At 38.7% G+C, this 25,186-nt stretch overlaps 1 protein-coding gene across 8 annotated transcripts; it reads right to left on the bottom strand.

Annotated features, from left to right (window-relative positions):
* Positions 1-1,203: 1,203 nt before the first annotated feature.
* On the bottom strand, positions 1,204-23,278 carry CASP7 (caspase 7). Of its 8 annotated transcripts, none has more exons than XM_030453621.1 (7): positions 23,231-23,248; positions 22,717-23,004; positions 6,135-6,283; positions 5,252-5,380; positions 4,628-4,803; positions 3,404-3,542; positions 1,204-2,809 (listed from the first exon to the last, which is right to left on the bottom strand). In XM_030453621.1, exons 2-7 carry the CDS (start codon positions 22,998-23,000, stop codon positions 2,586-2,588), a joined length of 1,101 nt encoding a protein of 366 aa, XP_030309481.1. In that variant the 5' UTR covers positions 23,001-23,004; positions 23,231-23,248; the 3' UTR covers positions 1,204-2,585. The 8 variants fall into 8 exon arrangements, with proteins under 8 accessions (XP_030309481.1, XP_030309486.1, XP_030309483.1 ...); XM_030453626.1 differs by lacking the exon at positions 23,231-23,248 and adding an exon at positions 21,439-21,555 and having other exon boundaries at positions 22,727-22,808; XM_030453623.1 differs by lacking the exon at positions 23,231-23,248 and adding an exon at positions 21,443-21,555 and having other exon boundaries at positions 22,727-22,802.
* Between the last annotated feature and the right edge of the window lie 1,908 nt (positions 23,279-25,186).

The raw sequence follows: 25,186 nt of genomic DNA, 5'->3' as shown, positions 1-25,186 counted from the left end.
GCTCCTGGTGTTGTAAGTCAGCAGGCAGAACTGCTGTACTCCTTTGTGCCATAATATCCTCTTTTTTCCAGGGAAACTTTGATCTATCAGGAAGCCTCTTGCAAATGCTGAGAATGCCTTCCTGGCTTGTGGCATTAGAGCACTGAGGGCTTCAAATAAGCATTCCTGCTTTGACTTTTTTTCAAGAGACAGCTACCATTTCACCTATTAGCTGACAAGTCTCTAGCTGTCCTTACTCTGTGTCATGTTAAATGTACAAAAAAATCTGATACATACCAGCTCTGTTCACCTTTATTTTGTCATTTTAGGCATTATGTCCAATAGGGCAAACAGCTTTTCCTACTCAGAGAAAACAAACCAATATTAACTACCCTGATGATTTCTCAGCAGTAGGATGGGGTCAGGAACTATTTCTAGTAATTTTTGTGTTTTATCAATGCTCCTAGGCTAAGATAAATTTTCTATAGTTTGTTTGTTGGTTTTTTTTTTTTTTTAATAAAATACCATTCTCAAAGAACGCTTAGGAAAAAAGCAGTACAAAAAAAAAAAAGAAATGTGCTCCTTAACTGTTCCACTGCTATAGTCCTTGGGCACAATTTAAAAAACCTGAAAATTAGCTGTTTTATAGCCCCTGCTTGCGTCTTGGTAGTTCCCAAGTCTCTATAGATTCAGTGCTACAATGTATCTGGATAAAAGCATAGTTCTGGAGACAGACAGGTGGATATTGCTGACAGACATTTAAAACCAGACTAAATCTCATGCAAATAAACAGTAATGAGCTTCAAAGGCATGAAAAGAGCTTTCAGAGAAGTAACAAATACTCAAGTGTTTACCAGACAGATTTCTCATGGCAAAGCAGCATTTATCCCTAATGGGAGAAAATAGTTTAGGATGAAGAATATTGTCATATGAACTGCTAGACCACTGTATAGTTTACTGTACTAAGATATTTTATACACCAGGAAAGATTAAATGCATTCAGCACTCTTGCATTAAAATATTTTTCAGTAATTTTGGTTTACTCTAAGAGAGGATGTGGTCTTTAACCCAAGTCACCCAATGCCACCTTACTTTTAAGTGACGCTTTAAGGCTCATCTTGACAAAGATGCTGAAGACCATCAGCATTCTTGGCTGAAAAAGGTTCTGGGATGTATTTCAGTTGATTTTCACTTCACTAGGCAGATATTATGAAGAAATTTTAAAAATAGGTCTTTATTGATTTCATGCTCAAGACATCCATAAAACAATAATTTATTTATTCAAACAACTGTAAACTTGACTTATGAAAAAATATATGCATCACTATGCCACAGTTTTTGCATGAAAGTAAACTTAATAATTGGATGATTTGGCTTTAATAGCATGCTCTTATTTCCTTTGATCTTTTCAGAAGAGCACAGAATACATTAACTAGCAAAAAGGTGAACAATTAATAATTTATCAGTTTAACCAAATTACTAAATTTACTTTTTTGAGCTAGCTACCAACTTTAAAGAGAATATAAAAACTAGGAATACAAACATCATTGACATAATTCCAAAATACAAAATGAAGACCATACAGTAACTAAGAAGGCACTTCTGGTTTCTGATTCAAGTAAGTATTTCCAGTCTTGGCAAAACTCCTCAAAAATGGAAGCAATATTGAAACATACATTTGTTACTAGAACATATCCTTCTATCATTCCAACATCAAATTAGATGTTTTATATCAAAGCCTTGGCATCAGCTTTCTGTTGGTTCAAAACATCTGAATCAAACTTTTTTAAATTCAAAAATCAAGAAATTTTTATTTCTGCAAGCAGAAAAACTGCAATACCACTGTTTCAGCCCATTCTACCAGTTGCATTTGCAAGACAAAAATCTTTACCGTGTTGCTTTCATAAGGCATCATCCAATTACAGTTTGCCAATCTTTTACAAATATTTTCATTTTGATTTTTCCATTTGTTACATTTCCATACTATTTGTGTAACAATCTACAACTACTGATTTTTTTCTATTTATCCTTCTTATGCTAGACTGATAACTAAGTCAACTGACTTCCAGAGCAACCATCAGTCTTCACCATTAATGTTCATTAAGAGGAAATTAATATATTAGACTAGGAAAGACCCTTGTAAACAGGTATGAACTGTTCCATCACTGGACATAGCCATGATATGATGGTCTTTGTAATTTCCAAGGAAGTTATGGTTCCATGAGCAGTGAAAGAAATGATGGAGTCTCACAATTTATTTTATTTGTTCTTAATTTACAATCTGTTTCCTGGAATAAAACTTGATGGATCATGTATCTGACTCTCAGAACATCTGGCTCTTCTGTAGCCATAAAACATGACAGCCACACTAAGGGAAATCGAGATACAGTGACTAGTATGAGCTGTCAGGTTGGCTCACAGCATTTCTTTCTTCTTTAAAATCTTGTATATTGTCCACCCATCAGATAACCCAGCTTATACAATATAAAAATCTAGTGTAATTACAGTTCTGTTCTTAAAAATGTGTTACACCAGTTTTCAATCAAATCTCCACCCAAACCCATATCCTGATCTTTCATAACTGGCTGCATTAAAAATCACTTTCATCAGAAGTAAAGTTCCTTAGTGAGCATAGAGACCACGCAGGGAATCTGCTTCTTCTCACTGAAGCGTGGATCATCAGACTGTGACTCAAAATTTGTGGCAACCACATAGTTCACTCGTGTGAGGATCTGCATGATCTCAAGTTGTTTTCCATGCTCATTGAGCACAGAGCACAGAGATTGCACAAACCAGGAGCCTCTTCCAGGATTCCTCCAGGAGTAATAACCTTACAGGAAAGACAGACAGGAAAGTACATAGGGTTATTTTTTCCTCTTTTGTCTTTTTATCTTGTGCTGAAGAATGGAATGGCAGAGAGATAAGTACTGATTTGTGTGAAAGATTATGGGCAAAGAGAAGCTTTGTGTAACTCTTATCACTTGTGTCCCATCCCCTACTTCATTAAAGTAGAGAATAATGTGTACTAACTCTCCAAACCTCACGCCCCTAAAGTACCATTCTATATGTCTGCATTTGAGAAACTGCAAGAAGAAAGGTTCCGTGTTTTTCCTCCATAAGAATAAGTTTCATGCTCTAACTGTTCCTCTACTTGCCTTGATGACAAATTCAACATAACCAAACTGTGACATGGAAGGGTAGGCTTCCCAGAACACAGTAGTGCTTTTGCCTACTGTGAAGTCTGCATCTTCTCACCTGCCAAAACTGGGCTTTCTCCTGCTTCTGCTATAGCTGGTGCAAAATGTCTCAGTGTTTTCTCCATCGAAATACAACATTTCATTAATTATGGTCAGTCTACAATCCAGTCTGTACAGGTGATAAGTTTTCAGGCTTCTATCCCCACTCCCGACCCACTTTTCTTTACCTGGCACTGTGGAATATGCAAACAGAAAATCTGCTTCTACTGGAATTTTGTATCTTGGATTGGCATCTGTTTCCAGAGTGTCATTTGCAGGTCCAGAGTCAGTTTGTATACCATCATCAAATTCAGAGCCTCTGCATGCCTGAAAGCAGTGAAGACAAAGAACTTGTCAAAGAAAGAGAAATGAAGTGCTGTATAAAGAAGTTTTTAAGTAACATTTTTTAGTGGATACAGTTTTAAGCAGTACTTTGCATGTATTAGAAACAGAAATGAAATTCTGGGGGGCATCTAATTATTCAGTGATAAAGTTACTAGCTTACTCATTTTAAGATATATATCCCATGCTGTAAAAGGGAGGTAATGGTGTTGCAGGCCATGCATCTCAGCAGATTAACTCACACTGGGACAACAGTCCAGGTTGGTAAATTTGATCAGTAGCTGGGACTGACAGCTCTTGCAAAAAAACAGCAGTCTGATGGGCTTGTATAACACAAGGTAGTTTCCTTTGTTAAGACAGTTTTAAAGCCAATGAAGTACCTATTCCAAACTTTTAATTAAAAGAAACACCACTTTAGCAGTATGAAGAGCTTAAAATAGACACCATTTTTACTTTGAGGCTGAGGATTAATTGGTGGAATGGCCTAGGGAAAACCACATCTGTTGCAATTCCCATATGTACTTAATGCTACCATGGAAGAGGGAATTCAGACCCATGCTCTGTCAGTTTATACCATTTGAAACAGCTGTCTTTCAAAGCTTAAGTAATGCACAGTGAATTATATGCTAATGCAATAATGCAATATAAATTTTTAGTCTACTAAGGGAGAGAAAAAAAGTATTTCTATTAGCAGAATGTGGTAATTTTAGACAACCTTTATTCAAAGAGAGCTAGACAGTATTATTTCTGTAGATAGCCATGTACTGTCCTCAGCTCTGTCTGCACAACAGGAAGTTTATCTTTCTGCTTTTAAGTTTATATAACAAGCACAAAGAGAAATAATGTACAAAATTACAGTGACAACATATTCTTTACTTCTGTGAATCTTGTATATAAAATATCTTTTAAAAACAACATATATCACCCATAGTCAAGTTCTCTCCACACATTTCTTCACAGAACTTCCAGTAAAATTCAGCAAGTTAACCAACAAGGTTCTTCTAGAGTGGATAACCAGCAAGTTTTCCCATTGAAGCAATAGGATATTATATTTACCTTAGGACTATTACCTGAATGAAAAATAATTTGGGTTTGCCTATAAGGCTTTTACACTTGTCTCCTCTGAACAGTGCAGTCAGACTCTTGATAGCCATGGGTCCATCAGTGCCATAGATGAGACCTTCTTCCCCATGGCTCAGAAGGATACAGGCAAAACAAGCGGCATCACTGTGATTCTCCTCGGCAGCTAAAAATCAAATACTCCTTAACCAAAAGGAACCAACATTTCAAATGAAACTTATTAGCAAACACATTTTTTTTTTTATTAAATTGGGCCTGGAAGGCATAAGAAGGATGAAGATAAGTGGATGAAGATGGCACAACCCGCTGTGTAGTTATGTGATAAGCACCTTGAATACACAAATGCATCCTGTTCATGATGCATTTACCCACTCTCCACCTCACACCAGGAGAGGTGCTTCACCTAAGAAAGCTGTATTTCTGAAGTGACATTGGAGAAAGAGGTGGAAAATTAACCCAAATCCATTGAAAATCAACTCCTTCCACACAGAAAATTCCATATAGTGAGGCCTAAGCAACCTGTTCTAATTTCACCTGCTTTGAGCAGGGGGTAGATTTGGTAACTTTCAAAGGTCTTTCCCCATCTAAATTATTCCATGATTCTAAATTTTTACCTTGCTTCAGTAATTTTTCCATATCACCACGGCTTCGGTCATTGTATGTGTGAACATCAAACCCTAAGCTTCTGAAACTCTTAGCAAGATCTCCAGCATCTTTATCAGTGCCATTGCGTGTTCCCATCCCTGCCAGAAAATTAAAGGTATGGTTGATTGCACATTACACAATTTGAAATAACTCACGTGTTCAAGGGTACATTTTTAGGTTTATAATTAACAATTCTAAACAATGTGATGGTGGCATGATTTTAGAACAATCCTCTAACAGCACTCTCAAAATGGAGAACAAATTTTGATATGTTTTTAAAATGCAAAATAAGGCAAGGTTGAATATTCACACATATCTTCTCTTGAAAAAATTTGGCATAACCCCAGCACCTTGCAACATAGAATCTCTATGGCTGATTCTCTCTCTTTTGGTTATACAGTGCAACATATGCATAAAACATCCCAAGGAAAAACTGTTGAAAAGAGTCCTTTTGACACCCAAGAAACTCATGTAAATTCTTTCGAGTAAACACCTAATTTAGTGTGTTTGCCAAGTGTATAGGAAAAGACCAATAAAGTTGACTGTAACACGAGTATTGGTCTGCTTTGAACTCTACCTGGTCTGAAAAGTTAAATGCAGAAATCTGAATAGAGCACAGCTACATCTACCAACTTTTGCAGCTTAAAGATGTAGCTCAAGGACATAGAAGTTATAACTTGAGCTGTAGATGCCAAAGTTAAAATTTAACAACATAGCCTTAAATTCTAGGCAGGCCAAGGGTTTAATTTGGAGTTGGAAAAATGACATGCTCTTTGATTATTATAAATCCTTACTGAATAGTGAAAGTACAAAAAAAGTCTGTAATGACTGTCATAAAAGGAAGACCATTACCTGTTTTGTCTTCAAAATTTTTGTTGTTTATAATAATACATTTGCCAACTTTCTTGTAGTCCATATTATACTGGAATGTGGGTGTAACAATTCGGTACTGATTGCTGAGAGAGGACTTTGGCTGTTCTTCTTCTCCATTCTTCTTTTTTCTAAGTGAACCAAATGAAATTAGTGGTAGTGGCCAGTCACATGCAGTTTGCCTATTTATTTTAAGTCAAACCATACCAGCAGCCCTACCCAATATTTTTATTTCCCTAACGTTTGTTTTCTTTCTTCATATTTCTACAGTGAACTGCAGCCAACATTATTAAACACAGATCCTGACCCCCAGATAAAAGAAATGGCCTACACATGAAGTCAGGCTGGCAAACTATGGTTTGCCAGCATTTTGCAAACTATGGTTTCTGGACATATTTTATTTTCAGTATAAATAATTCATGGAAGGACAGACTATTCCAAGCACTAGAAGACACACTGCTCATCCAATGGCATGGTAGGATTGGTCTGTTGAATCACCACCGTGCCTAAACTCTCTGAAGATTAAGAGCAAGCAGTAGAGAGTTTTGGTAGTTTCCACTGAGAGCCTTTAGAGATGTGAAGGGGTCATGTGTTAACTTGGTCTGGTAAACACCGGCCTGAACATATGCAAGAAACTAAACACATTTTTGTGTAATCATCAATACCTGAACCTCACTTCAAAAAAAACTAAACCAAACCAAGCTGTGAATGTTCTCTATGTACTGACCTTTCTGCTTTGTGCAGGAGTCTTAGATTGAATTAGAAAAAGATGAAAACAGCACAGACATTACTCTCCAATTTCTTCTAAATAAGGTATTAAGAACTACAATTACAGCCTTCATGCACACCTGAAGTCTAAGCATGAGTGACTCAGAAGTTATTTGCTTTTAGAGGTAGCTTCAGATGTTGGTAAGGTTTCCTGAAGCAGAGCTGAAGCCAGTGAGTGCCTGTAAAGGATTTGGTTCAACCTCAGAACTACAAGCAAGCTTTGCAGCAAGACCAGTTAGAAACAATGCTCAGGGAAGGGAAGTTATTTGGTCCAGCATTATGCTTCAGTAGTATTTATTGCTGATGTCTGAGGGGAAAACAAACTACTTTTGCTGCACAAATAAGTGTATAATACAGTTTGGTTTTAACAAAATTAGATTTTCCCTGTTCTCTCAATCAATTTAAGTACTTTCACTACTTTCAGTAACATCTTTCTAAAGAATGACTATGCTATTTGCTTTAGTAATAGCCTGTAGACGTGAGATTACTGTCAATTGATTAGATGTTGTTTAGGTAATCTACTTTCTTACTTTCCTGATTTAAAAATTGTTGTCTTCTAGCTTTAAGTGTCCTCTTTTTTTAGTAATGAAGGACAAGACTAATTGGAAAGCAGAACAAACATTCTCTAAATGATTCATTGTGTTTAAATGCTATAGCAATTCAATTTTGAAAAAGCTTCTTATCTTCGAGCATACTCATCTCCTGTTAGGAAGGGCCAAATTAAACAGCTGCACCTGGCAAACTTTCTCTGTACTTTTTTTATATGTGACCACCCTAGTATCATCACCTCCCTTAGAAACTGCAAGACAAGACACTGAATTTTATCTACTTGAGGATTATGTCTAGTACTCTGGAAGTACAGTTTTTTCTGGCAAATTGCAAGTATTGGTATTTCCCTTCCATACTGCTTCTTGAGGGCTCTAGGAAAAATAATTAAAAATGCTTTGCCTCAAAAAAAAAATTTTTTTTAACCATTTTAAAGAATTATCCACAGCTGTATGATGTTATATTACATCTTACTTTCAAAGAGATTTTGGATTCTTATTTTAGCCTGAAACTCCCCCTGGTTCTACATTGCTAGAAAGCTCTTTGTCAAACAGAGAAAAAGAAATTTCAAACCAACAAATAACCACTCAGGTCAATGAAGAGTCTGATTTCCTCAGTCCACACTGATTCAAGTTGCTGTAAATGTATCCAGCTTCCTGGAAAAGCAGCATGACTAATGTGGATGTTACACAAAATAGGTTATTCCAATTTCTGTTAATATACAACCCATGAACACTTGTAAACACTCAGGACAAATCACCCTGAGCAGTACAGCACCATGTTTGTACTGTCTACTCTCTCCTAAAAGAAGTGATATAATTCTAGTCCAGATCTCATGTAGCCACATCACCCTATAAAAAGCCCCACTGAAACTGGGGTTAAGTGGCATAGTAATGTAGCCACGCAGCTTCTCTGAAACCATTTCACTTCTGAGTTCAATAGTTTGCACTCATTCATGCAGAAATACTTTGGAGTTTAAGAGATGAAGCTCGTACTGCACAGATTCCCAAAAGCAGGCCAGAAGCTCTATGTCTGTCACTGTCAAATGTCACAGACAAACCTCACTCACCAGCAGGGTACCACACGTAACTCCATCATTTCCCATTCCTTTATAGAGGACAGTGTGGGTTTTTTTAATGATTCCCTCCAAATTGAACAAGCTGATGAGAAACTAATCAACCACAGCATATTTTGTAGGGTCATGCCTATAATTTCTTTACTGTCAGACACCAAAAAGTTCCAGAAATCTTTTGCTGTCTGTCCAAATTGAACAAATGAGGAAGCAAAGACTGGATTATACATACCCTGGGCCTGCAGTCCAGAGAGAAATTGTTTTTTGAAGATTTTCTTCTCTGTGCTAACACAGAGCAATAGGGATACTGCCTGAATGGTACTATAAAGTATTGGCTAGTAAAGGAATAAATATGTAGTTATAAAAATATCTGTCCTAAAGGGAAATGTCCTGTCAGTGATAGGCTAGCTCATGGCTGAAAGACTAAAGATTTCCAGCTAAATTTTTATTTTCTAAGCTTTGAACTGGACATGTCACTAAATTTTTACTGCTGCTGCCCTTATAATAAGTGTTCTAATGATCATATTTTGCAAAAGGGTTTCCATAAGTTAGTTATGTGCTGTTATAAAATAGTGTGACCTATTTGCCCTCAGTTTTATGTCATTTGGCTTCTCTAACTTCTAATGTCTTTAATTTCCCTGTTTTGGGACTCAAATGTGCCCAGGCTACATAGAAACTTGAATTTTATGACTGTTTACCCTTTCTTTAGCTTTTAATTATAACTGGGCCCTAACTCCTCACTCTGCTAATAGTAACTGATCTTCCCCTTAGAAGTATTCTTCCTATCAGTGCTCTTGCATATTTCATGTTCTCTTCCCTTTGGTCAAGAGTTCAGCAAAACTGAAACTCCACCCTGGCACCCTCCTATAGCTTGTACATTTTCACCCCAACTGTGTCTCTAAGTCCAGGCTCTTCTTGACAACCGTGTGTCTGGAAATTTAAGCTCATCAAGTCTAGATTCAGTTGATTTCAACCCTGAGAAAATCACTACCAACCTCTCACTTTTCAAATATAAGATTAAGTTATATATAAAGTTACCCATAGCATTTTACATTTTGTTATTGAACTTTTAAACAGCAAAATTTCTTATCACCATGAGTGTCTCAAGTTCTGTAAAAGTCAATGGAGATGTATTACTTGAACCTGTGGGGAACTTGATTGTCTATAGGACTGTTGCTTATCACAACAAACTTTCTTTTCTATTACACCTTAGGTAAATTATTGTTTCAGTACGTACGGATATTTAACTATAAAAATATCACTTTTAGCATTTAACTACACATAAAGATTATTTTCAATAACAATTTTAGTGGAAGCAGTGTCTCTTAGCAGCTGAGATTTCCTCTCTTTGGATTCTTTTCTACTGGCATCTTCCTGCACTTTCTTTGCTATCCTCCATTAGGATAACATTCCAACATACTAGAAATCCATGTGCAGGGGAAGAGCTTCCTTGAGTGCTGCAGTTTCTCATCACATCTCCCAACTGGTACAGCCAAACTCCTGCTCATCTCAAGTGTAGTGTGATGTATCTCCCTGGGAGGGTCTTCAGTATCCATCCCATTACACAATTAATGCCATCTGGGTCACCTGGCATTGCCCTCCTTGGTACAAGGTGTAAAGACTGTAAAAAAACCTTCTGCTCTAATAAAGTTAGTCTGATATAACTGTATGGACTCCCCTTGGAACAGAACCACCACAGTTCAGGGAAAGTTCTTAAGAGAAAAGAGGATGAGAGGGAAACATTAAGAAGAAAGTAGGGCAGAAACTGTTACACCAACCCACTTACTAAACCCCAACACAAACAGTTATTAAAAAGAAGATGATAATAAACAACAGAGCTCTTCTGACAACATGAACTGCTTGGCCTTAAGAGAAACCTGACACATGGCACACAGGAGAAACAGCTCTTCATGGCAATTAGCAACACCTAAACAACTCTATTGGCAGAGATGAGATGAACAAACAATTCTTTCACAATTGTCACTTCCCAGGTGGATCAGGGCAATCCCAAGCACAGGTACAGGCTGAGTGGAGAATGGAGAGCAAATGTGTGTAGTCCTGTGGAGGAGGACTTGGGGGTGTTGGCTGATGAAAAGTTCAACACGAGCTGGCAATGTGCACTCAGAACCCAGAAAGCCAACAATATCCTGGGCTGCATCAAAAGAAGCATGGACAGCACGGCAAGGGAGATAATTCTGTGCCTCTAGTAGCTCCACCTGGAGTACTGTGCCCAGTTCTGGAATCCTCAACATAAGGACATGGAAGTGCTGGAGTGAGTACATAGGAGGCCACCAAGATCATCACAAGGATGGAGCATCCCTGAAAGCTCAGGGGAGAGCCTAGAGCTGCCTTCCTGTAACTGAAGGGGCTACAGGAAAGCTGGGGAGGAACTTTTTGAAGGGCATTGAGTGACAGGATGAGGGGTTAATGGTTTTAAAATGGAAGAGGGTAGACTTAGGTTAGACATAGGAAGAAATTCTTTCCTGTGAAGGTTTTTGAGAGACTGGAACAGGTTGCTCAGGGAAGCTGTGAATGCTTCATCCCTGTAAATGTTCCAGGCCAGGCTGGATGGGGCTTTGATCAATTTGGTCCCTTGGGAGGTGGCTCTGCCCAGGGAGATTGGAACAAGATGATCTTTATGGTCCTTTCCAAAACAAACCATTCCATGTGAGGAGTTTCCTTTTTGTTTACTTTTCTAAGAGGAAATTAATGTGTTAATCAAAATGAACTCTAAAAATAGTATCACAGAGGGATATCTGGGCTTTGAAAACAGCTTTAGTCCTCTTCTGTCCTGGAAAGTTGGGGACTTTTGCTGTACTGGAAGAAGGAAACAGATTTAAAAATTCTGCAACTGTGATACTATTCAATTTAAGAAAGGTGACATACAGAGGTGAGTGGAAAAGGCTAAACTCATTACATTCATTTCTACTTGAAGTGCCTACATACAAAAGAAGATAACTCTGTCTCACTCTATGAAGTTCAGTAAATTTGGGCTTTACTTGATAAGGAGTATCACAGAAAATTGTGATAGTTTTTATTCTGGCATACTTCTTTACTACAATGTGCAATAATGTATCATTTTTGAATGTCAGATAACAAATTTCTGTTAAAAATACAATTTTCACACAAAAAACATACTATCTTTGCAGAACACATCACCTCAGGATCTCTTCTGAAGACCCCACTTACTTTGACACTGGGGAATAGTTTTATCCTAGTTTCTGTAACATTGTCAGCCTTTCTCTCAAGTCCAGGAAAGAAAATTTTAGCAGAAGTACAGTAACAAAGTCTATAGTAAAAATCTGCTCAGGGAATCCATCGACATCCACCAGGACTTTGATATACTTAATGTTATGGAACGAAAGGTATCTTAAAACTGCAATGCTCTTTGTTATATTATAAAACATGTATTTATGTAATAAATATATGTTACAAACAACTGAGGTGTTTCCCTCGTGACTTTTACATCTGGGGACCTCTTTGCAGGCTTTATTTGAATAAATTCCCCATCGAGTTATACTGCTGTGTGTAATGCACAGGACAATACATTATAGATTTAATTATAAGACCCTGAAGAAAATTATGTAGCCTACATTGCTGATTTAATGCCACAGTTTGTGTGGCTCTGTCATGTTCTTTCTGTCTAACAATCCCCCCTCCTTATATTGCTACATGCACAGCATAGATGATTTTTGTGACTACTGCTCATCACAAGTGCTTCTTGATCTCCTGAGGAAAAATCCTGGATTGGATTTATTTTATTATCTAAGTAAGCAGTTCAAGGATAAACAAGAAATAATGATGTCCACAAAGCATCAACAACCTATGTGTAGTAAAACTGTGTTGGAGACCAATTCAGAGTTATTCTTCCAAAAGAAGCAAACAGGAAAGAGAATTCATAAACTATACAAAGCAAGTTTCAATATTTTGGTTTATGTTTCTACCTTATTCTCAATAATTAGTGGTCCATTCATATGTCTGATACTTTCTGATGGTCATACATTATTATGTCTTACCTCCTACATAACCTTTTCCCCAAACTGCCAGCTTTAATACTTTTATCCAGCCGAATTTAATAATATTTAGTACATCTCTAATTACTGTATACTTTCCCCTCTTTGATTTTTTTTTTCTTGAAACCTATCGGTAATAACAAGCAAGACACTTGTTAAACCTGACTAAAGCTTTTAGATCTTAAGTTCTTTAAGGCAGACTCTTTGTTCTTTGTCAGATCCATTTTGGCAAAGTGTCACACAGCTTTAGAGCTGCATGCAAATAATAGATTATCCTGTTGCCTTTTCTTATTAATATTGCATCGGGAACATTTCTGGACAGGATGAACATGTCACTGCTTGAATTGTCCTTTAAAAATGAACTATATTACTTTAGTGCTAAAAATCAGAAAGTATAAATGATATGGTAAAAGGACTGAGCAATTATCATAAGGGCTAGATCAAACAGAAGACCTCTATTCCACTGCATTTGATGGTGAGATCCTGGGTCACACAGTAGGAAGGCAGCATGCTAGATTATTAAGTGAATCCTATGATAAACAAGAGAAGACACTGCAGGAGACTTTGACACTTGGGAGATCTCAATTCTGTTTCCAACCTGACTGCCAAATGCTCTGGGCTCACAAAACTTTTCTCCTGAGTATACTCCAATGGCAGGTACAATTTCCATCTCTCTTTTCAGACAGATAACACTTTACAAGGGACTCTTTTGAAAGAGGTTAAATATAACTGTAAACAACAACAACAAAATACTATCCCTCAATCTTTCTTTAAAACACAGGTTACTCAGGCTTCCAAATTATGGGCCACTAGATAAACTGCAAAGCACCTGCTTCATTGAAACTAAAATTTCCTGAGGAAAAAAAGGCAATACTAATTATATAGGAGGCAGTTCAAATAAATATTGTATACTTTCTATTTTCTTACTGAAAGTTATTATCAAATGACTGCTGACTTTGATAGACTAGCACTAACAAAATAACCAGTCCTCAGAAAGCTATTTTTAAACATACACCTAAGTGTCAAAAGAAAATAAAAAAAATTTCTAATACTAGGTCAGAATCATTTCAACAAGTGGTCCTACAACCAGGACTACTTAGGCAGTAAAACAATGTCTGTTTGTAACTGTTCTCAAGTTCAGGACAGAATAACTATTTAGTCTCCAGCTTCTTTTTGGACTCCCTATTAGTTAATAACATCTTAAGGACATCTTTTGAAATAGATTGTCAGCTGACTAAATAAAGCCAGTTTAAAAGTCAATAGAGGGAAAGGCTTTTGCTTATTTAAAGCTAATGGAGACAGTATCTTTTGTTTCTCTGGAAACTCATATCCCAAGTCTTCCTTATAGCTGTAAACATATTAATTTTGAAAAGAAAATATTGCTGTATAAGTCTTGAAAGGAAGGAATTAGGTAAATGATGGGACTATTTCCTTGAGCTTTCCTAGAACTTATTAAAGATAATAGTGGACTTGGGAAAGACCCAAGCTATCATTAACAAATTCTTACCCAAGATAGAATTGAGTTCATTCATCCAACACAAGAGTATCATATTACAAACCTGCTTTTGTTCTTACATGACATACATAGCAGTACTGTTACAGACTGCACCAAAAATCTGCAAAATTAAATGCTTTATTTTTTAAAAGAAATCTGGACATTTCCTTAAGTTTCTTATAGCCTGCTAAGGTCCACATTTAGGTCCTGGGTGTGTGAGGTAGTTTTGCTGCCATGTGCCTCCTAGAAAAAAATTCTTGAAACGAAGACATCTGTACTGTCCATTATGTATGGTTTACAATAGACCTTTGTCCAGAAACAAGTCTCTATCTTTGGCCACTGCACATTAGCTTCCCAGAAGAAATAAAACAGCTAGTGCCTGCACAAGATTGTGTAAAATCAACTGCAGAAATGACAGGGTTGCAGTCCACAGCATTTCCCCAAAGTATATTTTAACCCCAAAGGCCTCTGGGACCTTGGCTTAACAGTCATAGTATCACAGCTTATCCCATTCCAAATGTTCCTTAGAAACCACAATCTGAAATGTATTAGGTCTCATCAACCTGAAGCTTCACAACTGCAACAGTCTCAGAGATGAACAAAATCAACCACTGAGCTGCATCCTGATAATGGCAGTGACTGCCTCAGTTCAGGGTGAGCACACTCTTCATATGATCTCTTGGAAAGCAAGCCACAAACCCTTATTCAGTAGTTTCTACAGACCTGCAGCTTCTGTTTAGTCATCAGGACATCTTTTAGATTTATATCCAGTCTTTTTTTATAAGATCCATTGGACACATTTATGAATACTTTGCTAACAAAACGTGCCTCCTATCTTTCATCACCTATTTGTACAGTACACTAAATATTTGTACAGTACAAGTAAATAATCTTTCAATTGTAGTTAGAGAAACTAAACACATTTTAAATCCCTCATTACAAGACACTTTTCAAGCCCTGAACTACTATTGTAGCTTTTAAAAATCACATTATGGTTTCAGATCCTTCTCCAATTAGGAGGGCGGAGGTTCTTTAAGAACTTGGAAAAAAAGAACCTAGTCCAGGGCAGCTGGAAACTCACTGTGTAATGAAAGGAGTTGAGCTGTTTGAAAGAGCAAACCTTAGATTACAACTTCTGGCATACTCTGCTTATTATAGGTATCTTTGGAGTTCTGGTAGTTACACCTAAATACATCTTCCTCTCCTTAACTATGTGTTAGTCATGGCCTTAACACAATTCAAATTAAAACCAGGGATGCAATTTTATTTACCACACAGAAATGAAGCAGACAAAGTGCACCAATGCTTAGCCAGCTACACTTTGCAAAAAAAGTTTCAACACAGACAGTATTACGTTTAATACTGTCTACATTTTGCAATGGTTAAAAAAGACAAGGGCAAAACCCCCAAACAGGTAGCAGTATCCTGTCTTTGTGCCCATAGTATTTTAAGTATCATTTACAGCCTACATGACAATTTCGTGGTGGTAATGCCTGCAACAGAGAGGACCAAAACAGAGTAAGTTCTAAACCCTCAGTCCTCAGTCTGTAGTTCATCTTCAGCTTCCTGATGAGCTGCATGGTATCTGCTGTGCAGGCCTCACAATCTTGTATGCAACACAATATTCCAGTAACATTCAAAAAGTAAAATTTTACAAATAGAGATAAGTGCTTGCTGAAAGGCTTTCTGCTCATTTCTAGAGAGCCTGCACGTACATACCTTGCACGGGTGTTCTGGAAATTGAAATCTTGCACTATCACTAGGTAGTATAATGTACATAGGCAACTGCCAATTATATGGGAAAAAAAAAAAAAAAAGCCTCTGTTATCTATCATAGGTACTAAGGGCAATCAACAGGTATACACTGCTGTATGGAGTGCATCAAAATAAATGAACTCCCTCTCCTCCTAATATAATTTCTCAGAGAATACTCTGGCTTGGTTTAGAAACTGCAAAATGCCAGCAGAATTGTAATTAGCTATATAAGCACTGTATCTAAACTCTTCTGTGGGTGCTCATTCATGAGAGTTCCAAACAGGTGACAGAGAAGGAAAGAGAGAAATAACTTTCTACAGTACCTTGGCTCATCATCAAACAGTACTCCACACTGCATCTGAAAACAGCTTCAGCTTGTCCTCAAGAGCAAGTCTGATCCTCTTTGCTAATGCTAGGAGCCCACCATGCTCAGGGTTACATTGGAGAGTGAAAGAGGATGCTCTCTGTGTTCAGGCCCAAAGATTCTCATGTGTCAGCAGTGGGTCACGCTGGACTTTTCTATGGGGCTATTCAAACCCTCAAAGCTATCACCCTGCAAGCTGAGGTCATGCAGGCCTGATCTACCTTTGCTGACAAGCAGAAAACACTCTCCCATTGCTTTGATTCCACCCTTGTTCCTATGAGAGAGTGTAGTAAAATGCAGGAGATCTTAGAGATGGGGGTGGGACAGCAGGCTTCACTTTGTAAGATGCCTCCTTCCTTCTCTCAAAATCTGATCCACCACTACTATAATATTTATACAATTAATATTTCAAAGAAAATAATGCAAATTGACGTGCATGGTTTACAAAACACCTTGATATTCTAATTCATAGAACTATTTCCTATATATTTACCCCTAAACAGTTTGGATTTTTTATAAATCTGGCTTATTTTGGTTTTGAGTCCTTTGAAAATTTAAAAATGACACTAAATAATAGCTTTCCTTGTGATTTGGTATGATGACAGCTCAGAGTTTGTTGTCATGAAGGAAATAGATTACTAGACTAAAAAGAAATTAGGGTACTTGACTCACTTGTGATTTCTACAGATACTGTTCACAGATAACCCAGTGTTTGCTGTGCTTCACCAGATGAAGGCTCTAAGGAGACCAGAAAAAAACACTGACAGTGAATTCCTGAGTTCTTACACTTTTGACTAGATACTATTTCAAGATATTTGGGCATTTCCTATATGGTACATCCAGCAAGGGGTCGAAACAGAAGTACACGAACTGATCATAATTTTCACTAATTCTCCAGTAGTTGAGTTCTGGACCTAACAAAAATTGCAATAACAAAAAAACCCCCCAAAACCAAAACCACCACAAACAATCTCTGGCTTAAAGCAGAGTTATGAAACTGAAACATCTCTGTTGCTCTATGCTAAATTATCTTTCTTGTCTTTGTAGGAAATAACATGAGAAGCCTATAGATGCCAGAATCTACTGCTCCTGAAATTTTATGTTCAGCTCTGGCAAAGGGATGCATCTCCATCACTGTGAAACTGTCCTTCAGAAAGTTCTACCTGCAAAGCAGCTGCTTACAAATCAAATAAAAATAAGCTGTTGTTAATCAAAAGTGGACAGAAAATAGCTCCCCAAAAGACAGAAAAACAACAGAATAAAGTTGAAACAAAGAAGATTTTCCACACCTGTTCTACTTCCACACCTGAGGTTCAGCTGAGGCTGAATCTCAAAATAAGTTTTTATTATTTGAAGGACAAGGCTATACATCTAAAGAAATATGGCTATACTGAGACACATCATGAAGCTAAAGTAGAAAATTTTGGTAAAATCTGTTTCCCCACTTCGATGCTCTGTAACCCAAATAAACACAATGAAATACAAATGAAACATAAACCTCTATATCCATGCCGTGTTTTGACCTAAGAACTAGTTCAGAAACCTCGTAGATATTTTAACTATGTAACTGTCATAGCTATTGGTCTAAAGAAGGTAAGATACAAACTTATTTTTACAACAAACTTTCAAACTAATTAAAATGAAATGTTTCAAACCTTATAGTGGACTGATTTGGCAGAAATAAATACCTTAGAAATATTTTGGTTTTGCAGTATTAAGCAGCTGAAGTACTCCTGGTGACTTTATGTCAGTGTACTCCACAGGCCTTTCAAATTTCAGTGAGATTTTTCTTGCAATATATTTCAGGTTTTTACATCAGGGCACTATAGAATCACACAGTTTTTCTAAGAATTAGTAAACATATATTTAAATTATGTTTTCTGTTGCCAGAAGAGAAGGGGAACAACAACTGTAAAACAAGACAGTACGGTTGGAGTAGATAAAAGTAACCAGAGGCCAAATGGTTCTATACAATTAAATTGGAATACAACTGGTACCTAGACAACTACTAACAACCACCCTCTTCTGCATTATGCTTCTTTACCAAAGCCCATAAACAGTCATGATTATTCACAGGACAAGTTTGAGTCTACCAAGCCTTGGGAGTTTTCAGATGCAGCTTTTAAAAACAAAAGCAACTTTCATTAGAAGTAAGAGAAATTGTACCTCTACTTAATACAGTGAAACCACAATTTTATTCCATTTCATGTTACGTTATGTTTCCTGGATAACAAAATAGGCTTGCTGCTATGAAACCCCCTAACAGAATTCCCCAATAAAAGAAAAAAGACAGCAAAAGTAATCCTGTGGAGAATTAAGATTATTTTTAAAGCCCAGAAAGTGTAAAAGGACCACCTACAGAACAGAAAGTAAAAATTCCCATGGGAAAAATTATGTTAGTTTCTAATTGTCACATAAAGAATTAAAATTTGCACTTGAAATCCTCAGCTTAATCTTTGTTTAGCCATGTTTTAAAAATTTGTTACGCACAGGTTTGCAGAATGAATCCTGCACCTTCTGCAATATAACTTTTTTTCTGAACTGCAAGGCTCACCAATTTGTATCTGCATTTTTTTGCAGTAAACAAAATTTATACCCTCCTGCCATCTAGTGGCACGGACACATGTTCATTCAAAACTCACTCCAACGCTTTTTCCCACCAAACACTTTTTTTCTCTTAACTATGTACTTTTAACTAAGTAGTGGTGCATTTTCAAAGAAAAGGAAATATGGAGATGATAGTTGCCCTAAACTGTGGTTCAGCCAGAAGAACCTGCTGCTTGCTATCAGCCTTGTGGCCTCCATGGTGCAGCATGCTCACAGACTTGTTGGAGAGAAATGTGCTATAATAAGATTTCCCCTTACTTCTGCTTACTGCTCTTGCTAGATAAATCTCCAGGCACAGACAGAGAATGGTGAATTGGAGCTGTGAAGTTCCTGGAAACAGCTGGGCTTTGAATTCAGCTGCTCACTGCTCTGTTCACTTCAAATAAAATTAATGGGCTTATTTAACAATACAAGTTAACTTGTTTTCCTCTTGAGCTTATAGATTTTAAGCAATAATAAATGAAATTCAATGTGGAATTCAAATGAAAGTTCTACAAAGCTCGTAAAAAGTGCCTTGTAAAATAAAACAAAGGACCATAAAACTGTGTAAATCTAAAGTTTTCTAGACATCTTATTTTACAGGTACTAATTCCATGTTGTCAAAATGAAATCTTGGCAATTAAGACAGAATCATGTTAGTTCCAATTAAAGTACATCTAGCCTAGTATCCAGTACTGGGTAGTAATTAGTTTTAAGAAATCAAAATGCAGAGAAAAATTTCTTGCAGAAAAAAAGTGATAGAAATGCTTAACTTCAAATTGCTTAATCTAATAAAAGAATTAGCATATGGCCTCTTATAATGAAGACCAATCCAGATATTAAACCACACATTTCATCAAGTTTAAGAGATTAAGCTTCAAAGTTTAAGGGAAACCTTTGAAAAATATTTGGCAGGGTTTAAGAACAAATGTTAAGTTGTTTGGTTTGTACTATGTGATTCTGTTAAAATTATTAATACCCATGCACATCATAAAATGTTTGAGGAATGATAAAATGAGACAGAGAAGGTAAAGTAATTTACTTAACAGTGCATCAAGTCTCCCTAGAGAAAAGCATCTTTACTTCTCTCACAGATTTGTTGCCTCCATTAGACTCATATAATAAGCAGCAAAAATACAATTATTGTATTTTCTAAGAATTATACTGTTCACTTGAATGTCCAATACTAAAAAAAAAATTCAAAACCTCTCTGTAAGTAGTCTTTGTAATAAACACCTCTAATAAAATCAGTCAAAATCTATTAAGTTCCTATATGTGTGGTAGCTATTTGCTGCCATTTGATAATATTTTTTTACACTGCATGTTAATTTTTCAACTTTTGCATTTTCAGTCACATTTATCTAGTGTTTTCAGGAGTACATAACAAGCAGTACATAGTTACTGCTTCCTAAATGTTTAATGCAAGACAGATTATGCTTCAGCGAGACTACTGTTTTAAAATGAAAGGCTTTTAATTTATTCTGTAATGGGTTACATCTCTAAACTCAGTGAGGATTCTTTGTGCTACAACCTAGATGGCTCATCCAGGCTTTAAACTTAAAGGGTCAGCAAGGGATTCTGATTAACTGAATGCAGTAAAATAGATAATTAATGGCATATTTAATTTCCAGATCCACCAAAGGCCAATATTTAAGGTGAGGGACTGTAATTGATGCTAAATGAACTTAGTGGTCCCCTGACTACCAAATGAAGTTTAAGGGAGATACTACAGTTTCCTTATAAGGAGATAGTACAGAGAGATGCTTTAAGGTACAGATCAGACACATTAAATCTATCCAGACCATCTATGACATTGTGGACGTGGGAAACTGAACACCAAAATGCCATGAGAAGGGTAGCACAGTGCCTGATACAACAACAAATAACAGGAGTAAAAGTAGTAACTTACAGTAACTTATCTGGGTAGGCTGTAAGAGTGGGCTAACAAGAACTTAAAAGCTCAGCAAGGAAAAACTGTAAGAGCTTCCACCTCAGAAAACACAATCCAGGAGTGCAGCACAGGCTGGGATCTAACTGGATGGAGAGCTGCTCCATGGAAAGGGACTTGGGGGTCTTAGTGGACACCAACGTCAATCTGAGTAAAACATGTACTGCAGTGGCAAAGTGAGCCAACAGTGATGTGGGCTGCATCAGCATGGGCATGAATGGCAGGGACAAAGTCCTTATCCCACTCTACTCAGCACTTGTCAGGCCACACCTGGAATACTTTGTTCAGTTTTGGTCCCCACTACACAAAAAAATTGACCATGAAAATGATCAAAGGACTGGGACACCTGCCATATAAGGAAAAGCTGATTGAACTGGGTTTGTTCAGCCCTGAGAAAAGAAAGCTTAGAGGAGACCTCATCACCATGTTCCAAAACTTGAAGGGTGGCTGCAAAGAATATGGAGGCTCCCTTTTTACAAGGAGTAAAGAAAGATGAAAAGATGAGGGTAATGGGTACCAGTTACTCCTGGGAGTAACTCTTGATTTGGTAGAAGAGGGCAATTTTTCACACTAGAACCATCAGCCATTGGACCAATTTCCCCAGGGAAGTGGTGGATTCCCCAACATATTATACTTTTAAGATTCAGCTGGGAAGGGTGCCAGAACATCTTGTCAGACTGTGCTTTTGCCATGAGCAAGACCTTGAGGTCCCATCCAACGTGGTATTCTATGATCAAACTTACTTTCCAAAAAGTGAGAATCTGCTACTTCTGTCTGGCCTTGCATCAGCTATATCACTGTGATCTTCATCATCACTTTCTTGAGTACAGGGATCAACACGCTGATCTCCCGACATCTACAAATAAAAGTGTACAAATTCCAGAGTAAGCTTGGAACATCTTCAGTCATCTAAAAACCGTCACAGCGCACTGCTTGTCAGTAAGACTGAACTGGTCTAACAACTTTTACTGGCTGGAAAATGGTCTCTCTCCCCTTCTTCCATGCTCTCAGTTGCCCACTCAGGAAGTTTATTTAGAGGCAGAAAACTAAAAAGAAGAAAGGAGTAATTTTTCTGCTAATACAGTGACCTGCATCAGCCTAGCATGGGGCCAGGAGAGCAGGGAAGAAGCCAGCGCAGGAGCCTCTTTACGCTGGGCTGCCCTGAGCCACCTTATCCAACTCTGGCTCCGGGTTTTCATGAAGAAAAGCAGCAGTGTTTCCCACCCTTATTTAGGCAGATTTAACTTGTTTTCATTATACATTCACGTTGAAGGGTATGTGTTTACATTCAGCTTGCAAACCACCCTGGTGACCTTCCTTACAACAGCTCAGGGTCTGCCAGGTGGACCCTGCGGCTACACGGCTGACAGCACCACCCCAGCCAGGCACTGGAGCCCCCACTGAGGTTTTCTGAGCTCCACGAGAGTAACAACAGTTCCCAAGAGATGTAGTCTAGATTTGGCTTTGACAAACAAATACGTGTTTAGCCGTCTTTAAAAAAAAATAAATAAGAACCTAAGAGGACGCAGGCCACAGGTGGGCAGCGAGGAGGAGCGAGGGGGCCGCCCCAAGGTAGCAACTGCCCCACGCCAAGAGAGGAGGAACCCGGCATGGCCATCGCTGCCAACCTCGTAAACCCCACTGCAAACACTTCTGCCCCCTCCCAGGAAACGGAGGTGTAACCAGCGCTGCCACCTGAGGGGCCCAAGTATCCAAGAGTTGAGGGAGAAACGCTTCCTCTACCACTCTGACCCGTGGCGAACAGCGGGCTGGGCCGCGGTGCAGCCGGGCAGAGGGGAGAGGGCTGGGGGAAGAGCAGAGAAGGAGCCGGGGAGCGGGAAGGCGGCAGCCGGCTGAGGGGAAGGAAGTGCGGGAAGAGGAAAGACGACCGAGGGCTGAGGGGAGGGAGGGCGGGAGGCGGGGAGCGTGGCCGGGGGCGCAGGGGAGCGGGATGGGCTCCCTGAAGCAAGCGGCCCGACACGGAGGGTCCGGAAGCTGGGAAGGGTCCGGGGCTTGCCTTGTCTTGCCTTGGCGCTGGGGTCCAAGTAGGCAGAATGGAAAGCGAAAGCGGCGGGGCGGCCCTGCACTGACCGGCAGAGGGGCGGAGCGGACTCCGCCAGTCCAAGCCCGTCCCGCTGGGTCCGAACCTTCCCGCCCGCTGCGGCGGGAGTGTCCCCGGGGCACTGGGGCCTCAGACTCTGCCTTCGCCCGGCGGTGGGGCAGCAGTGGGGCTGGGGTAATGACGGCTTCCTCACAGCGGAAGGAAGAAATTAACCCTCTTAAACAGCCGTGCGTCATCATACCCCTGCAAAAGTCAAAACTAGAGCCTTAAGTTTTATGGAGGCACAAGATTGTCTAGATCTAAGGATTTCCCGCCCCCCCCCCCTCCCCTATATATGATTCAGTAGCATTTCCTTATCTTTCCAATTATTCAGTGTGTTGCATCTGTGCTAATTGGGATGTCCTACTGTGCGGCTGTTGCATCAGGCGCAGCATCCCGGTACACGGGCTGGAGATGGGCACAGTCTCACCTAATTACTCCTGGGTGCTGGCTCCAGTCCTGCAAAATCATACACCCAGCCAGCAGTGCGCGGTGTTTGACATTCGCTACCTGAAGCAAAGCGACGTTTTTCAGTGAAACTGCCTCGCAATTGGCACAAAAAGCAGGCATGGTAACAAACAGCCTTTTGCTTCCCGACAGGTCACTGCTCCGATGTGATGGACGAGCGTCTAAACAGCACGGGGGACTCTTGCCGTGTGTCTGAATGCTGCTGCTGCTGTCTGCTCTCGGGGATTATGCCTGCAGCTTCTGGTTGGACTTGTAGCCAAAGTTTTGTCCTGAAAATCAAACTAACAGAATCCCATGGTTCCTCTTGTGCCTTCCTTTCCAGAAGCCAGCACCACTTCAAGATTTGTAAGGGGTCATTCTGGACAACATACTGGAAATATATAGATCTTCTTCAGATAAATGTGTGGAGAGGAAGTGAGGGAGACTGTGGTCTCAGCAGCAGTGATGAACAGTAGCACCCGAATTTCAGGACATGCAAATATTCTTTTCTGATGATGTTTATTGGAGTTAACTAGGAAATTCAGGAGTTATTTGCCAGCTGTGATTTTCTATACTGTGATGAAAATGTTTCTCCTTTGTCACCTGGTCCTCACAGTGAAAGTAGCAGACCTAGAAATGGCTTTTTATCTAAAAGTCATAGCATTTCTATTGATTAAGTGGTATTTGATAATGCTTGCCAATTTTCAAGAGATCTAGAAATAGATTTGTGTATGGGAAATTTCTGACTCAACCTGCTGTCGATACCCAAATCTATTGTTTTTTTTAGTTGCCGATGTTCTCAGGTTGGTTGATCCCTCCATGTGCTGCAATATTTTTCTTAACTACATGTTCAACTAACAAGTTTTCATGCAATATGAGGTTCTAGATTTTTTTCAGAAAAATCTTGCTTTTTTCCAGTAATGAGTAAGGGAGAAATTAAAAAGAGAGTAGAAGGATATTTCTTGCTTCAAAGGCATAGAGTGATTGCTAGCTGGGGAAGGATCAGGAAGGAAAAAAGTTGTCAGGCATAGTATTGCATAGCTAGCCATATGCATTACTGGGCAGGGGGATGAGCCAGCAGTGTGTTACCTATAGCATCAGCATTCCTTTTCTTATCCCTGGAGACTCACTCTTTAATTACATTAAAAACAAAGCCTATGGGTATTTGCATTGTAGCAAATAGGTGTTTACCACTGAAACAGCTGCAGAATGACAACGGTGTGTGCCTTTGGGAAACTGAAAGGTAGATTGCAGGTATACACTACAAGGCTTGAAGAAACTAAATAATATCTGTCTGGAATAATAACTTTGTGCAATGTTCTGCTCAACATCTGTGCAAAACAAGGGTGGGAGTTTGCTTAGACCTGGGAGGCAGGTATGGGGTTACTTTCAGGACGGAGAAGCTGAGCAACTTATAAGGTATTCCCTCCTACATGACAGTTGTTAGAAATTTATGTATTTTGCACAAAAAGATGGATGGGTTTGATACATCGTGGAGAATATGGAGACAGTGTAGTGTGATTTGGCATGCATAACTTTATGAAATTCCATAGCATAATGCATCTCACTCATCTTGGTGTATGTTTGGGTGGGATTATTCTCTAATCAGGCAGGGATGATCTGTTACACATGTTGTGTTTTGCAAGTCTTACACTGGGGTCGTTTTTAAGTTATGATATGTGATAAACGGGAATATTTGGACACTGGAGATCTTGTGTGCACGTGGGCTCTGCTATGCATGCATTGCACACATTTAATCAAGCTTTCAGCTTGGATTTTAGCACATCCTCACCAGTTCTTTCTCTGCTCTGTAAAAATGATGCGTCCTTGGACTGCTGGTTCTTTTTTTCTATTTTTCTCTTCTCCCTCTCTTGCTTTCTCTCGAGCTATTAGAAGCACTTGCAAAATCCCCACACTCAGGTTTTTCCTACACTGGCAA

Source organism: Calypte anna, chromosome 6 (assembly GCF_003957555.1).
Source record: "Calypte anna isolate BGI_N300 chromosome 6, bCalAnn1_v1.p, whole genome shotgun sequence".
Classification (NCBI taxonomy): domain Eukaryota; kingdom Metazoa; phylum Chordata; class Aves; order Apodiformes; family Trochilidae; genus Calypte; species Calypte anna.
The sequence above is the reverse complement of the archived record's forward strand: the minus strand, read 5'-3'. Positions and strand labels throughout refer to the sequence as shown.

Coding starts and splice junctions, on each gene's coding strand:
- CASP7 (XM_030453621.1), bottom strand. CDS start 23,000: ATGATGACGCACGGCTGTTTAAGAGGGTTAATTTCTTCCTTCCGCTGT. Junction 5,381..6,134: donor AAATTTTGAAGACAAAACAG/GTAATGGTCTTC, acceptor ATTTTCTGGCAG/GGATGGGAACACGCAATGGC. Junction 3,543..4,627: donor CCAAATTATTTTTCATTCAG/GTAATAGTCCTA, acceptor CACTGCTTTCAG/GCATGCAGAGGCTCTGAATT.